Below are 16,496 nucleotides of genomic sequence, written 5' to 3'. Positions count from 1 at the left end.
AAGGTGGGAGGGGATACAGATTTTTATTGCGTATGCCGCGTGGTATTCGATTGGGAACGAATACCTCGAACGGCCTGATATTCGATTTAAAAACCTATTCGATCGAACGGTGTTCGCTCATCTCTAGTCGAGAAGTCTTGCACAGTGCACATATACTGTACATTCTTCAGGTATCTTTATTAGGTCATCTTCATCTTATGTTATTTTGTTGATAGTCTGAAAGAATTAAGTGTGGAGAAAACAGAAGAAAACAGGAGGGGGTAAATACTTTTTCACAGCACTGGGAATGTAACATGGTTGATTGTTCTTTTTATTGTAACAGAGTGGCACACAAGGTCTACAGGAAAATCACTGCAATGGTCTTGTCACATACAGAACCTGCTGTTAGAAGTATCTTAATGCACAATTTCCAACTGAATTAATAGCACCCCCAATTAATAAATGACAATCTTTTCTGCGATATTTCAGTGTAATCGATTTTCTCAATGCTATTTTCTTTTTCTTTGCCTCCAGTTCATTGTCTGAAATACATTAAAGGAATTCTTGTATTTTATGTGAGAATATGATAATTGCTGTTTTATTGTGTCTCCTTTCAGTGGATCTTTTCTCCATAATTGCTCTGTGGTCATTTTTATTATTGCAGAAAGAAGAAACAAAATTGTCACTCCAAAATAGGCTACTTTTTACTTTTCCTGAAATTATGTCAGATTGTGCACTGATTTTTAAGGGTCCTCCTTATTTCCTGCAGGAAGGGTTTACTATATATTGATGAGCAACATAGAGCAACTCAACCTGCCTATTTCTATATGTAATAAACTGGGTAAATTATTCAGGTTAATTATTATAGACACCTTCAGTGGATGATATGCTGTCTAGGCCCAGAGGTGGGCTGACCAATATCCTCCATTCCACCACTCCCACCTTCTCGACATTGCTGTGGAGCCCCAATCACCAATCTTTTTGCATCTCTTTCTGCTGTCTGAGGTCGGTTGATTCGTAAGTGTATATTTCTATCTTGCATAGCTAAGGGAGCCCTAGGTAAAGGCAAAAGCCAATCAATGGAGTACTGACAGGGCCCTCAGGACAAAAACTGTTTGAAGAAAGTAGTAGATGGCAAGCTGGTACTAAAAAATGTGTGTTGGCACAGTGTGTGGAGGTCAAGTAACACTTGTGTTTAGCAGTACAGTGCCCCCCCCCCGGAGTTTATTTTACTGGAGGACCCTACAGGGCATGTGCCCATAAAAGAGGGCGTGCAGATGGTGTGGTAACATCTGGGCCCAGGAGCCCTAGTGGACCAAAATGATGTCTCTTCCCAAAAGTAGACAAGTACCATAAATAATATATTATAGTTATGGAACTTGGAACAAGTACAGGAGTAGGGAACCTTCGGCTCTCCAGCTGTTTCAAAACTACAACTCCCAGCATGCATACTTGCTCTGCAGTTCTTGGAATTCCCATGGAAGTGAATGGAGCATGTTGGGAGTTGTAGTTTCACAGTAGCTGGGGTGCCAAAGGTTCCCTACCTTTTGCATTAGGCTCCAGCAAATTCATGTTGTGCCTTTGCTCTTATGTACTATCACATTTTGCTGAGTGAATTTTGTTTGGTGTTATCTTTGATCCTTGTCATATAGGTGAAAACAGGCCACAATCTTACAGATCTTAGTAAGAACAAAACAGTGATATGATAAATTGTTTCTGGCCATAAGCAAAATTAGCCTTATTTAGGGGTAATTCACCTGGACAGCGTATGGACCCATCATAGTGAATACTGAAATAATATTCAGTCCAAGTGTGAAAAAATCAACAAGCTCTACTTCGGTTTCACTACTATCTCCAAATCTATCTCCTCCATGGACACTTAGACCTCTAAATGCACTGTATGAAAAATCTACTGATTTTTCGGAAGCAATATGGATGATTTTACATATAGTACCCTCATGTAAACCCAGCCTTAGAATGTTGATTTTGTTTGGACGACCACAGATCAGTTATAGAAAAAAGAGACACTCTCGCAAGCGTTTTGAGCTTTACTGAATCTCCATATATCTCTGATTTGTACGAAATCATACAGAGATGGATCATTGTACAAACCACTATCCAATCTGCAGCTTTACAGAAAATTTGTCAGGTGGTCTTTCTACCCTAAACTGGTGCCAGCATCAAGTAATGGTAAATTTGCATATGGCTAACTAAAGTTCTAAAAGTTTATGATCTGACTTTTCAGTAGCAGAAGAGTTTAATGAGGGACCACAGGAAAAAGAAAGCTTAATGAGGGACCACCACAAGAATGATCATTACTTGATGCTGCACATGCCGAGAACCGTTTATGGTGGAAAAAACACCTGACAGGTTCTGTTTAAAAGGACCTATCCCAAGAATCCACATGATGTAGAAGTAAAAGACCTAGGCTTGATTCACATCTGTGCCCAGGTTTCTGTTTGGGGGGTCTGCTTGGGGACCCCCCGAATGGAAACCTAATCTGCATATAAAAGAGGTTACCTTACAAAACCTGTAGACCCCATAAACTATAATGAGGTCCGCGTGGTTTCCGTTTGGTTTCTGCCCAAAAAGGAGAAAAATGGGGAGAGAAAAGCACATAATTCATGTGGAGAGGCGAACGGAATGTCCCTACGGAGACAGATGTGAACCGAACCTAAGCAACTAAAAGTAGAAAATAAATTAAATAAAAAAGAAGAGATTCTCAACTTCACTGTGGCCTCAGATACCTGATTCCAATTTTTTGCTAATTACTTATATTTCCAAAAAGTCTTAGAACTTTATCTACTTTCACTTTTTCCATTTTTCGCAAAACCCATAGGTCCTCTTTAATCTGACAACAACCCTATAAAAGCCAACTGTTCAACACCTTTCACTGGCTTGACAGGATAGTTCAGTACAGATCTATCACTAGATCCAAGCTACTAAATGACATACATCATTTGATACTTTCTGTGCCTCTCAACAATTTATTGTTTATATACTTAATCCGCTCATCCATTTTAAAAGATATGGACTCTCGAAGAGTATATGTAAATTAGTTCTAATTCTCCAAGTGGGCAGAAACCTATTGTCAGAGACAGTAAAAAGTTATAATACCAGTTAACCTACATACAGTATAACCTTCCAGGGGTCATTTCTATTGAACTGGTGGCCGGATTGTTCAGGGTGACAGCGCTAAACAAATGATACATGGCATTTAGTAGTTTGTACTTGGTGAAAGATGAACAAGAGAGTCTACATAGATGACTCTATCATATCTTTCAGTAGCTTTAATAACATTTTCCTATGATACATTATATTCTTAGGACTCAGCTCAGCTTGCATTATATACTTATATAATCTTACCCTTTAGTGTCGCCTACTACTTGAAATGAATAAAACCGTGTTGTATTGTATTATATACATTGACCACAGTATGTTTAACAGCGGCAATGTCTCAGAGCTGCAACAGGTATGTGCAACATCATCTCCTCTCTCTATCACTACAGAAGAAGCAGCTCAGCTTCTACTCAAAGAGTTTCAGCAATTTCCTCCGGTTCCAGAGTTAAATGTGTTTGCGGGGCTGATAGAGATGTTCAAGAATACTATGTCCCTGTATTTAAAAGAAGGTACATGGTATTGTGTACCATGCATGGGTAGTTAGAGAGAAGCTTCAACCATGACCTATTAATGTGTTTCAGTAGTATGCTCTTAATTATTAATAATAATATGTAACAGGTAACGAATGTAATAAGAAACACAAGCATGTTAACTTTTACTACAGCTCTAGCAGTAGTTATGGCATGTTATTTCTAGCTGTGAGCAATTGCTAGCATTTCCGTAGATATAATTGACATGCTGCGATTTCCAAAACCGTAAAGGTTTTGTAAATTACCAGAAATACGTAGTAAGTATTTTGACGTAAAGTGGGGGGTGAAATTCATAGAATTCCATCTACTTTGCTATGACTGTAAATGTTGTGTTTTTTTCCACAATGTTTCCAATGTGGGCAATCCGTGGTGTTTATGCCAAGTGAGGCCCCGGCCGTAGGCTAAGGCCCCTTGGGCCACGCCACAGCTAAAAAATACTGTGGAAAAAAATGCAGCAAATACACATCACTTTTTTTTCTGCAGCATTTTTCCCTCTGGTTTTTCTTCCCTTGTTAGGGAAAATGCCTGCGTTTTTGCAGGTTAAATTGACATGCTGTGCTTTGTTTTGGCTGCATTTTCACACCAGGCAAAAAATGCTGCATTTCCACAACATGGCGTCTTAGCCTTAAACTTTGGGCAAGCACAGTAGATACATTAGTGTGTAGTAAATGCACTAAAATCATATCATATTATTTTTTGTTCCACTACACAGGTGGTCTGTAATAGAGATGAGCGAGTACTGTTCGGATCAGCCGATTCGAACAGCACGCTCCATAGAAATGAATGGATGCACCTGGTACTTCCGCTTTGACGGCGGCCGTCCGCTTAACCCCCGCGTGCCGGCTACGTCCATTCATTTCTATGCGAGCGTGCTGTTCGGATTGGCTGATCTGAACAGTACTCGCTCATCTCTAGTCTGTACGTATAAGTCCCCACATGTGCAATACTGTTATAACCATACTGACACTGAAGACTGACATTTAAAAATGAAGTTTAGGAAATGGATGGCTCCATTGAGAATAAGCAAAATCTGTTGTTCCTTTTTTCCTCTTTCATCATTCTCTATTTTGTATTCTTTTCCCTTTTCTTGATCCTTCTTGTGATCCTATTCCCTGCTCCTAATTTTTCATTTATCCTTCTCCTGTACCTTCTTCTTTTATCTACTTGGTCTTTTTATTTCTTTATGTCCTTTTCTGTTTCTGACTTCCTTTTTGTTTCTTCTTTCTCTCTATCTCTTACTTGTTCACTTTCTTCTTCATCTTTACCATTTACTTATCCTTCTTGCTCATCTTCATTTCCCCTCCTTTTTCATGTTCACGTGTTTCTCATTCCTCATATTTTGTACCCTTTTCTTACTTTCATCTTCTCATACTTTATATTTCTAAATATACTTATTATCCATCTTCTTCATGTCTGTCTTGTAAATTCAGGAACATTACAAAAAGTACAGCTAAGCTCAAACATGTGTACATCATATGCGTCTGTAATAGAGGCTTTATGCTTTATTTCGTTATGTGCTGATGCAAATACCTATTGCTTATGCAATGGTATACACTGCAAGTACTAATGCATTGTGGATTTATAGAAAACTAACATATTGTAAATGTACTGTTGCAAATTGTATCGCTATGCCCTAAATTGTCCTTTGTGCCTGCTTACAATTTGTAAGGTGTGCTTCAACAAGTTGCCTTTGTGATATGTTGTATATCTGAGGCCTGGTTCACATCTGCGCTCGGTATTCCATTCAAGGAGTCCGCTTGGGGATCCCCTGAATGGAATACCGAACACACTGACAAGCAGTGAGCTCATGAAAGCACACAGACCCCATAGACTAAATGGGGTCTGCGATTTTTCCGCACAGTCTCCACACCAGTCATGTGGAGAGAAAAGTACTTCTTGAACTACTTTCCTCTTGTCACTTGAGCGGACACCATACGGAAAACGCCTCATCATAGTCTATGGGGTCCATGTGCTTTCATAAGCTCACCGCTTGTCAATGCATTCAGTATTCTGTTCAGGCATTCCCAAGTAGACTCCTGGAATGGAATACCGAATGCAGATGTGAACCAGGCCTTAGCTTGTCTGGTTATCCTTATGCAAATAAACTTAAAGATGAGCTTTCACCACCTTCACCAACTCATTGCATCCTTCAATCCCTCTCCACAGCTTCTGCCACAGCTCAATTTTTTTCTCTAGATTCTACAATTCAAAAACAGCTATTAGTTTCAGCACAGATATTCTCTCTACTGTCAGGTGGGTGGTCCTGGGCTGGAGAATGAAGACATGGATCGCCCACCTGACAGTAGAGAATGTAATGGTGCTGAATCTAACAGCAATGATTGCTTGGAATTCATGGCGTCTAGAAAAAAAATTCCAAACTGTGCCAAAATCAGGGCACAGCAACTTTTGAAGGGAGCAAAAAGTTGGAGTTGGGGACTTGTCATAGGTCCTCTTTAAACATTGTGTGATGAGAACTTATTCAACATAAAAAGATAGAGGTACAAAGTAGTATAATCTTTTCATGCACAATACTTCTTCTATATCTATCTTCCACTTTATTTACATAAGGATGGGAATATCTGTTTCTTGGTTCTAACATGGTATCCCGTCACCGATATCCTTTTGTTTTATTGCTAACAAAACTGACCATACACATTATATAGTTTGTTCAGACTACATGTATTCCTCCTGAGCCACCATACATATAAATGCTGGACGGCTAAGTATGCATGTGTTCTGAATAATACAGTCTATGTTTTTAATGTGTATGGTTAAGTCTGTCTAGTTTATGTATCTTTTGTGATGTGTTTTGTGCTTGCATATTGTCCATTGAATGTGCCTTCAAAGCATGAGCTGAAAAATTGTAGAAGTAGGAATTTCTAAAAGCCTTCTATAAAATAACAAGGACTATATATGCCTATAGTATTCTTTTGTAACTATTGCTTATTCCATGGTGTAGGGCACATGAGCAGCATTCTGAACAACGTGCTGAACATCACTCTGAGCAAAGAGTTGAACAAAGGTCTCAGCAGCAACACAGAAGCTATGACCGAAGTGTTCACTATGCCACAGAGCTTGCCTTCTTGGAAGAAGACGTTCGTATCGCACGGGCCTTGGCAAGGGAGCAGATCGATAAAGTGTCTATTCAAAGGATTGTAAGATGACAATTATTTTCCTCCTCCTATACACTATTCTGAAACTATTCTTCAACATTTACAGTTGTATAGAAACAATAAAAGAAGTATTAGGGTATGTTCACACTGAGTTTTGTGCAAATATCACTGGATCTAGGAGCACCAAAATTTGTATATTCATATAAGGGGTGTCCTCAAGACAAGCATTTAAAACTTAACTTTTATTGTAAAATCAAGTAAAAAGTCAGGGCAGGTGGCCCGGCCCCTCTTGTTATAGATAAAAATAAAAATGTTGGAAGTATAATATATACTCCACACTATAGGAAACTAGGTGTAGTCCCCTTATATTAGGGTTAAGATATGCTGGTGAGTATGTATTAGGTTGACATCTGATGTAATTAGTCACCTATTTATCTTCTGTACACTGTATCCTAGCAATATTAGCTTTGGTACACTGTATCCTAAATTGATACTCCTAAGGTGGCCAAAGAGATTAACCCTTCTATTCCTAGACCCACTCCCCTATTGATATAAAGGAGAGATGAGGAGTAATCTGCACTAAGGTAGCTCATGGGTGCACATTTCTGTTTCATATATTAGAGTTCATGGAGTTTGATGCAAGCTTTTTCATTTCTTCACATGCTTCTTTGTATAATTTGTAAAACTACAATTTACCAAATTATACAAAAAATATATAACCATACCAAAATGAATACTGATGAAGGAGCTTTATATAGAGAAATAATGGACTTAATGCCAGTTTCATCCTGTTATTACGTAGGTAGAGGAAAAGTTGGCATTACAAAGGCAAATTCATGAAGAATGTATAAGCCGTGCCCCAGATATTTTGGTCCGTCTCAGGTCACATACTGTTTGGGAAGGAATGCCTGTGAAGCTTTTCTTCACTGTCCAAGGATTTCCTACACCTCTTGTACAGTGGTGAGTAAAAAAAGTATATTTTTCTATTTAATAAGCATGCAACATATATAGTAACATAGGTGGCATAAATAACATATAAATAATGTTAGGTTCACACTAACATTGTGCCCCTTCCTCACCCAAATCACTAATGGAGGCCTGCTCTGGGATGGGGAGTAAAAATGACAAACACTCAACTCTCCTGGGCATCCAGCGGTTTCCAACATCCTCTTCAGGCCTCTTCCAACTTCTAGCTGATGTTACCGAGTACTGTGATTGGGCCTCAATTGCGACTACTGGGTATGTGATGTCTGTCAGAGGCTTGAAGAGATCTGAAGAGGATGCCAGAGACTGCCAAAGGCTGCAAGGTAGCCCAGGAGAGGTGGTCTTTAGTGATATGCTATAAAGCATCTCACTAAATGTTGCTAGAAGAGGAAATGAGAAGCTCAGGCAAGATGGCAGCCCCCATAGTCATGTACAGAAAATAGAATAAAATTGTATAATTTTTGAGTAAGAACACATTACTAAAATACAATACATTTCACTATATATATATATATATATATATATATATATATATACACTCACCGGCCACTTTATTAGGTACACCTGTCCAACTGCTCGTTAACACTTAATTTCTAATCAGCCAATCACATGGCGGCAACTCATAGCATTTAGGCATGTAGACATGGTCAAGACAATCTCCTGCAGTTCAAACCGAGCATCAGTATGGGGAAGAAAGGTGATTTGAGTGCCTTTGAACGTGGCATGGTTGTTGGTGCCAGAAGGGCTGGTCTGAGTATTTCAGAAACTGCTGATCTACTGGGATTTTCACGCACAACCATCTCTAGGGTTTACAGAGAATGGTCCGAAAAAGAAAAAACATCCAGTGAGCGGCAGTTCTGTGGGCGGAAATGCGTTGTTGATGCCAGAGGTCAGAGGAGAATGGCCAGACTGGTTCGAGCTGATAGAAAGGCAACAGTGACTCAAATAGCCACCCGTTACAACCAAGGTAGCCAGAAGAGCATCTCTGAACGCACAGTACGTCGAACTTTGAGGCAGATGGGCTACAGCAGCAGAAGACCACACCGGGTGCCACTCCTTTCAGCTAAGAACAGGAAACTGAGGCTACAATTTGCACAAGCTCATCGAAATTGGACAATTGAAGATTGGAAAAACGTTGCCTGGTCTGATGAGTCTCGATTTCTGCTGCGACATTCGGATGGTAGGGTCAGAATTTGGCGTCAACAACATGAAAGCATGGATCCATCCTGCCTTGTATCAACGGTTCAGGCTGGTGGTGGTGGTGTCATGGTGTGGGGAATATTTTCTTGGCACTCTTTGGGCCCCTTGGTACCAATTGAGCATCGTTGCAACGCCAAAGCCTACCTGAGTATTGTTGCTGACCATGTCCATCCCTTTATGACCACAATGTACCCAACATCTGATGGCTACTTTCAGCAGGATAATGCGCCATGTCATAAAGCTGGAATCATCTCAGACTGGTTTCTTGAACATGACAATGAGTTCACTGTACTCCAATGGCCTCCACAGTCGCCAGATCTCAATCCAATAGAGCATCTTTGGGATGTGGTGGAACGGGAGATTCGCATCATAGATGTGCAGCCGACAAATCTGCGGCAACTGTGTGATGCCATCATGTCAATATGGACCAAAATCTCTGAGGAATGCTTCCAGCACCTTGTTGAATCTATGCCACGAAGAATTGAGGCAGTTCTGAAGGCAAAAGGGGGTCCAACCCGTTACTAGCATGGTGTACCTAATAAAGTGGCCGGTGAGTGTATATATATATATATATATATATATATATATATATATATATATATATATATATATATATATTTTTTTTAAACATACATTAATGTATAACAAAATATACATAAAAAATGGTGATGCCGCCTAAGCTGGTCATACACATTAGATTTCATATGACCGTCATACGGCCTAATTTGCAGGACCACTTTTATTCTTATCTTTAATTGAAAATTAAATGCAACCAGCCAAACAGTGTGGTATGGTATACTGACTATTTCAGTGAATGGACAACTGTGTTAGCATTCCAGCCTGGCCTACAGAGGGGGTCCTCATCTCTGATGTGCACTTACCCTACAGTAGTAACAACTGAGGGGGATTACTACTTTGAGCCTATTGATTTTTTTTTTTTATGGGCTCTATCTCAAGCTCTTTAGTCATAAATTTTGTTTTCCTGCTGCAGCTAACCCCTTCCTTGCGATATACCACTATGATAATAAAAATGCTTGATAAGTACCATAAATTGAATATTCATTTTCTGAATTAATTTTCCATTTAATTTGTTTTTGCCCTATTGGAAGCCTTGGACACATACATAGCGTTATCTTTACATTTAATTTCAATAAGCATTAAAAGGTGACAGCGCGTCTTGCGAACCAGCTATTATCTATAATTAAATTGTTTGTTGCCATGAAATACAAAAACAGCTTACTATATGGCAAGCAATGTCAATGCACCCTGAGACCGTGTAAAATTAACTTGGCTGTGATTATGATACAATTGACTTTACTGAAATGAATCTACTCTTTCCATTAGGTATAAGAATGAAACTTTGATTAGCCCAGCAAGTGAACCAGGAAAGTACAGAATTGAAAGCAAATATGGAGTAAATAGCCTGGAAATATACAGGTAAATAATGTTTGTCAGTAATACAATATGGTGTATGTTATTATTATCGCATGACTGCTATTGTACTTGAAGGAAACCTACAGAGAGAGGAAGTGATCTTCCTTTACAAATTAGACCTTGTTTGGTAGTGAGATGAGGAGACTTCTGCTTCAAACTGAGACGCTTTTATATAGATAAATATTATGCATAGAACTTGGTGCACATGTTATATTCCTGATATAATGCTCCATCTGTAAATATATGCAATGAAAATTCACCCTTTGTTGCCTCTATGTCTAAAAAAATCTAGTTATTCCAAGTAGCAGAGGAAACAAATAAGTTTCTCTTCTTCTCTCTTACAGTTGTTGTGCCATTAAAGACACTTAAATAAGATACACAGCATAGGGGATAAGTGTCAGATCGCTGGGGGTTCATCTCTTGATTCCCCCAGTAATCAGAAGAATAAAGAAATGCAATCTCTGGCAGCCTTATACGTAGCAATGAATAAAGCATCGGTCACACAGGTGCACTGGTGCTTCATACGCAGAGTGGCTTCGACAGGAATTTCTGTCCCAGTTTTCCTGATTCCTGGGCTGATTCCTGAGCTGCAATCTTGGCTTTAAAATAAGACTAAGATCATGTCTCTAGCCCAACTAGATCTTGAAATATCACTGGTTAAAGCGGTCAGGCATATACTTGCAGCCTCATTCATTTTAACCAGTGTGAAGAACACATGCAGGGAGGAGAAAATTATTTTATTATTCTCCTGTCTCTGTCATTTCAGATAACCCCAGGGGAGGGGGTACCATTAACATTTGTTCATGATATTACCCCCCACCCCTTATCAATCAGAAAGCATACTTGCTGTTTAACCCCTTAGATAATGCAGTCAATGCTGACCACCAAAAGTGTTGTTGGTTTTATTATTATTATTATTATTATTATTATTATTTGTTGTTTATTTATATAGAACCATTAATTCCATGGTGCTTTCCATTTGGGGGTTTACATACAATACACAGAATATACAGGTAGATATAATGCTAACAATGACCGACTGGCACGGTGGGGTAGAGGGCCCTGTCCGCGAGGGCTTACAATCTATGGGGTAAGGGGGTAGAGACAGAAAGAGAGGGGGGAAAACTGTTCAGATGGCAGTGCGGTGATAGTGTTATTGGAGGTTGTAGGCCTTCCTGAATAGGTGAGTCTTCAGGGCCTTCTTGAATCCTGTGATTGTGGGGGGTCAGTCTTATGTGTCTTGATAAGGAGATCCAGAGTATAGGGGATGCACGGGAGTAATCTTGTGTGAAGAGCAGATGAGAGCAGAGCGGAGTAGGAGGTCGTTTGAGGATCTGAGGTTACGTGTGGGCAGGTAGCGGGAGATTAGTTCAGAGATATATGGAGGGGAAAGGTTGTGGATGGCTTTGTATGTTAACGTTAGTAGCTTGAATTCAATTCGCTGGGCTATAGGTAGCCAGTGGAGGGACTGGCAGAGGGGAGCAGCTGATGAAGATCAGGGGGTGAGGTGAATTAAATGAGCAGCACAATTTAAGGTGGACTAGAGGGGGGCGAGGGTGTTTGCTGGGAGTCCATGGCGAAGGGTGTTGCAGTAGTCTAGGTGGGAGATTATGAGGGCCTGGACGAGCATCTTAGTGGTTTCAGGGGTGAGGAAGGAGTTGATTCGGTGGATGATCTTGAGTTGGAGGCGGCAGGAAGTGTTGAGAGTATGAACGTGTGACTTGAAGGATAGGTCGGAGTCCAGGGTTACCCCAAGGCATCGAGCCCAAGGGACAGGGGTAATTGTGGTTCCATTAACTTTGATAGATGGGTCAGGAGGAGGGGCCATACGTGGAGGGGTGAAGATTATGAACTCTCCATGTTGAGTTTGAAAAAGCTGGAGGAGAGGAAGGAGGACACAGCTGCTAAACAATCTGGAACTCTGGCCAGCAGGGAGGTAATGTCTGGTCCAGAGATGTATATTTGGGTGTCATCGGCATTGCAATGGTATTGAAAACCATGAGACTTTACCATGAGTTGTACATAAACAAAGTAAAAAGAGACTTTTTGTCCTTGTTATGAAAAAAAAAACCAAACCCACGCAATGAGTATCACCACATTCGTAACAACCCATAAGACGAAATTAGTACATTATTTATTGTTAATGATAAATGCCATAAACCTTAAAAAAATCAGACACCAAAATTGATTTATGTTCATCTCACCTCTCAAAAACAGAAATAAATCTGATCAAAAAGTTTTATGTACACACCATATATAAGATCTTGTAGAACTACAGCTGGAATACTAAGAGGGATAAAATGTTACTGGTTTAAGGCGAAAATGTCTTAGATTGCGAAAGGGTTAAAATGTACATAAGGCACCGGAGTATGGGTCAGCTATATTTACTTGAATAATATATTTAAAATCTGCAATAAAAAAGTGATTTTTTTAAAGAGGGTTTTGTATTAATAATGTGAAGTAATGGGTGTTGTCTCGCCACATATTTTGTTGCCAAAAGTTCTGAAAAATGTATACGTTAACATTAGAGATGAGCGAGTAGTATTCGATCGAACACCTCGCCGCCATAGGTATGCGTGTAAGCGGCCGAACACCAAGGGGTTACACACACTGAATATTCAATGTGCTTAACTCCTAGGTGTTCGGCTGCTTACACGCATACTTATGGCGGCGAGGTATTCGATCGGATACTACTCGCTCATCTCTAGTTAACATGAATTATTTTCAACCTGTAAAATGTATAAATTTTGCAATTTCTTGGTTTCTTCTTCCTTTTTCAGGGAGGGATTCACAGGGGCACATATAATGGCACTAGAGAAGTTATTTATAACAAGTCCCATAATGCCTTGCATGTGCCTCTCCTTCACTGGCCCATCTTCAGCTGTCACTTAGGTCTTTCACAATCGTCCTCCTCCCTGTTGTCTTCACGTTACAACCACATCAACAATAAGTCTTCATTCTCTTTCAGCAACTTTGTGCTACTGCACATACATGAATGCACTGAGAAAGACATAGTATATCACTGAATCGTACTTAGATCTGACTGCAGACAGAGTATCTGTGGCATGTGTGTCCTCCAGTGATAGTATCACTGGATGGATGTGCAGAGATTCCTCCAGAAGAAATAGTAGGGGAGCCAATCTAAGTCACCACTCACAATATCTCTGGAACTTTAAGTGGAGCAATGTTTATTTTCCTGTAAGTGTAAGCTGTAGTGTAAGTGCTGCTTTGTTTCTCTATAAGGAAATAAATGGGTGTTCTGTTCAGGTAAAGCAGCCCTTTATAGGAAACATAAGTGAAAAGCAATGTATAAGCCTACATGCATAATCTTAGCTATCTATACCAATTGTTTGGACACAAAATATTACATGTGGTTACTATAAAGGATGTGATCAGAGTGGATGGAATTTAATAATGACTGTGCCTTGGAAACAGTCAAGGGAATGGGAACAAAGACCAGACAAAAGGTATTATTATTATATCAATTGGTCCTTCTTGTAATCAGATCAAGTGGAAAGTCACACATTGGGCATTCACTGGTGCTAAGAGTATTCCAATGCAAGTCATAGTACAAGCACAAAACTACATATACAGGACATTAACACACCTGATATGATATCATAAGACAAGAATGTTTTTTTTCCATGTAAAAAAGGTTCAAGTGGTGCATGTAAAGTAGAGACTGATGTGGCCAGGAACAAAGAAGCATCTGAGAGCACTAGATTTTGATCTTTCCTGTAGGAAGTTGGCATCTCAGGCTCAGGCTCTGTTCATATTACATGACTTTATTCTCCTGCAGATCCCCATTTCCTTTTTTTATACTCAAGCTGAGTTGACAAGGTTGAGTGCAGGGGCCAATAAAGGGGTGTTTATTATCATTTGGTATTTTTGCTTGGATGAAGCTATATTCACACGACTATGAATAACGGCTGTTTTTAATGGATGGCGGAATTAAATTCAATGACAGTGAATGTGGCTATCCCCATGACCATTATTTTGATGGTCCGTCGTAACAAGCCGACAGAATATAGGTCATGTTTTATTTTTGTCCGCTTCCAAGGATCCCTCCATACACTCAAATGTATGGAGGAACTGAGTACCCTTCAGGTGCAAGATGGCCATGAAAAATATCCATTTTTCATGGCTATTTTTGGTCATGTGAATATAGGCTTAAAACAGCATTTACATTATCCTTGTTATCTGTCAAAGCCTTCTATAATATGTATATAATGTATGGATGGATAAGTGCAGTATAATCCCATAATACTTTTGAGTCTACTGATTCAGTCTTTACAACATCTTTATAAAGAGACTATAAGATGTTTTTCCTCTAAGTATATTCTAATTTTACACCACTGCTGTCAATGTGAATTCTTTTGACAATGCCAGCTACAGACATTATTAGTTTATCTTTTACTAAGTCTTTGGCAGAGGTGATTGAGAACCATAAGTACAGTTAGTAAAATGACTTATTCCCCAGCGTATGTCAGGCACAATTATAATAGTTGCATTTGCTATATTTGTTCAATAGGCACATGGAGCTAAATTCAGATATACTTTACAGGAAGTGATTGCAATAATAGAAGTATGTATGGGAATGGATTAGAATATATAATGAAAATGTATTAAAGGTGAACTTGCAGTTTAAGAAGAATTTGCTACCGGGGCAATTCTGCTTAACGAAGGTCACCTTTAAAATCTCTAATTCAGTCATTCCAAATCTTTTTAGAGTGATGTATCCCCGACAGACTTGTCACCTACTACAAAAGTAATAGATTTTTCTGTAGCTCTTCTCTTGTGAGCATTTCTGTGTTCCAAGTATCCCTGGTTTGGAAACACAACCCTGAATGAGTTAATGTAATTGCATCCAGTGAACATCCAAACCGAGCCATCAGGAAGAGCAGAATGGATGTGGAAATAGCACATTTTCTCTCTGACTGGCTCTAGTGCATCATTCTTGTTAAAGCATCACCGACCGGTCTAGTAATCCCTTTCCCTCCAGATAGTACACAGAATTACTCTCCTTTACTTACTGTGTGTGATCAGTCCCTGACTGGGGGTGTGAAGGCCATTCAGTAAATGAACTCACTAAGACCATCAATTTTCTTCAATGGCTAGTTTGGCTGTCTTAGAAGTACTAATATATGTGTCCTGGATAGAATTAGCTCTTACTTACATCAAGGCATTTAAAGACTCTTTTGACATTACATTCATTTTGGAAGTAGATTTCTTGTCAGTACTAGGATATGTTCATACTGACAGGTTCCATTTCATTATGTTCAGTTGCCTTCTTTGGAAAAAGGAAGCATGACACACAATTTTGCTTGGAAAAAAAACCACAGAAACCATCACTATAAGACAATATAATTTTGTCAAGACATTAGAATCCATAAGAATAAGCCCCATGTGGCGTCCTGCGGCAAAAAAGCGCTGCGGGAAAAACTGCGACAGCAAAGAATCACGGTTCTTCCCATAGCGCTTTAGACAGAAAATTCACAGAGGTCTCTATTGTGGACTTTCTGTTCCATTTATACCTATGGTGAGGCCGCTGGCATTTAGATAGGTATAATTGACATGCTGCAATTTCCAAAAACCATGCTGGTTTTGGAGATAGTGGCCCATCCTCAGTGCGGTTTTTATCACAAAGTGGGCATGGGATTCACTTTGCTCTGACTGTAAAACGCTGCAATTTTTTCTACGGCGTTTCCGCTGTAGGCAAATCATTATTATTATTATTATTATTATTTATTGTGGCATTTATGCCATCTGGCCCTAGCCTTATAATGATGCTACTATGAACAGAGTCCTAGGGGCATTATACATTGAATTGTTGCAGGCACAGGAAATATACTATATCATATACCTGCAGGCACCATTGACGCATTGGTTATATATCATGTAATGGTACAAGTCTTAAAATCATGCATTTTATTTTATAACACTGAAATCTCTGCTGAATCTGTTTTGGTCTCCCAAGACAGACTTTCAGCTCACACAATTTTTAAATTACAGCTACTCATAGAAATCTATAGAAAGGGGAAGTTGTTAGGAAAGAGAAGGCAAGCAGTGAGAGAGAGTAGCAAATACTCAGATGAGGTGCTGCAACTAATAGGACGTTTTATATCTCACCTCACAT

The 16,496-nt window shown here is 39.4% G+C and overlaps 1 protein-coding gene across 2 annotated transcripts in view; it reads left to right on the top strand.

The window, feature by feature from the left end:
* MYOM2 (myomesin 2) overlaps positions 1–16,496 on the top strand; it is a 135,039-nt gene that overhangs the window by 17,851 nt on the left and 100,692 nt on the right. The window contains exons 3-6 of one of the 2 annotated variants that reach the window (XM_075268412.1): positions 3,489–3,608; positions 6,589–6,784; positions 7,545–7,702; positions 10,271–10,363. In XM_075268412.1, the coding sequence (XP_075124513.1) occupies positions 3,489–3,608; positions 6,589–6,784; positions 7,545–7,702; positions 10,271–10,363 (567 nt within the window). The remainder of the gene's footprint in view (positions 1–3,488; positions 3,609–6,588; positions 6,785–7,544; positions 7,703–10,270; positions 10,364–16,496) is intronic. The other variant, XM_075268413.1, reaches the window with a different exon arrangement.

This window comes from Leptodactylus fuscus, chromosome 3, assembly GCF_031893055.1.
Source record: "Leptodactylus fuscus isolate aLepFus1 chromosome 3, aLepFus1.hap2, whole genome shotgun sequence".
Classification (NCBI taxonomy): Eukaryota; Metazoa; Chordata; class Amphibia; order Anura; family Leptodactylidae; genus Leptodactylus; species Leptodactylus fuscus.
This window is presented reverse-complemented; position numbering and strand designations above follow the sequence as displayed.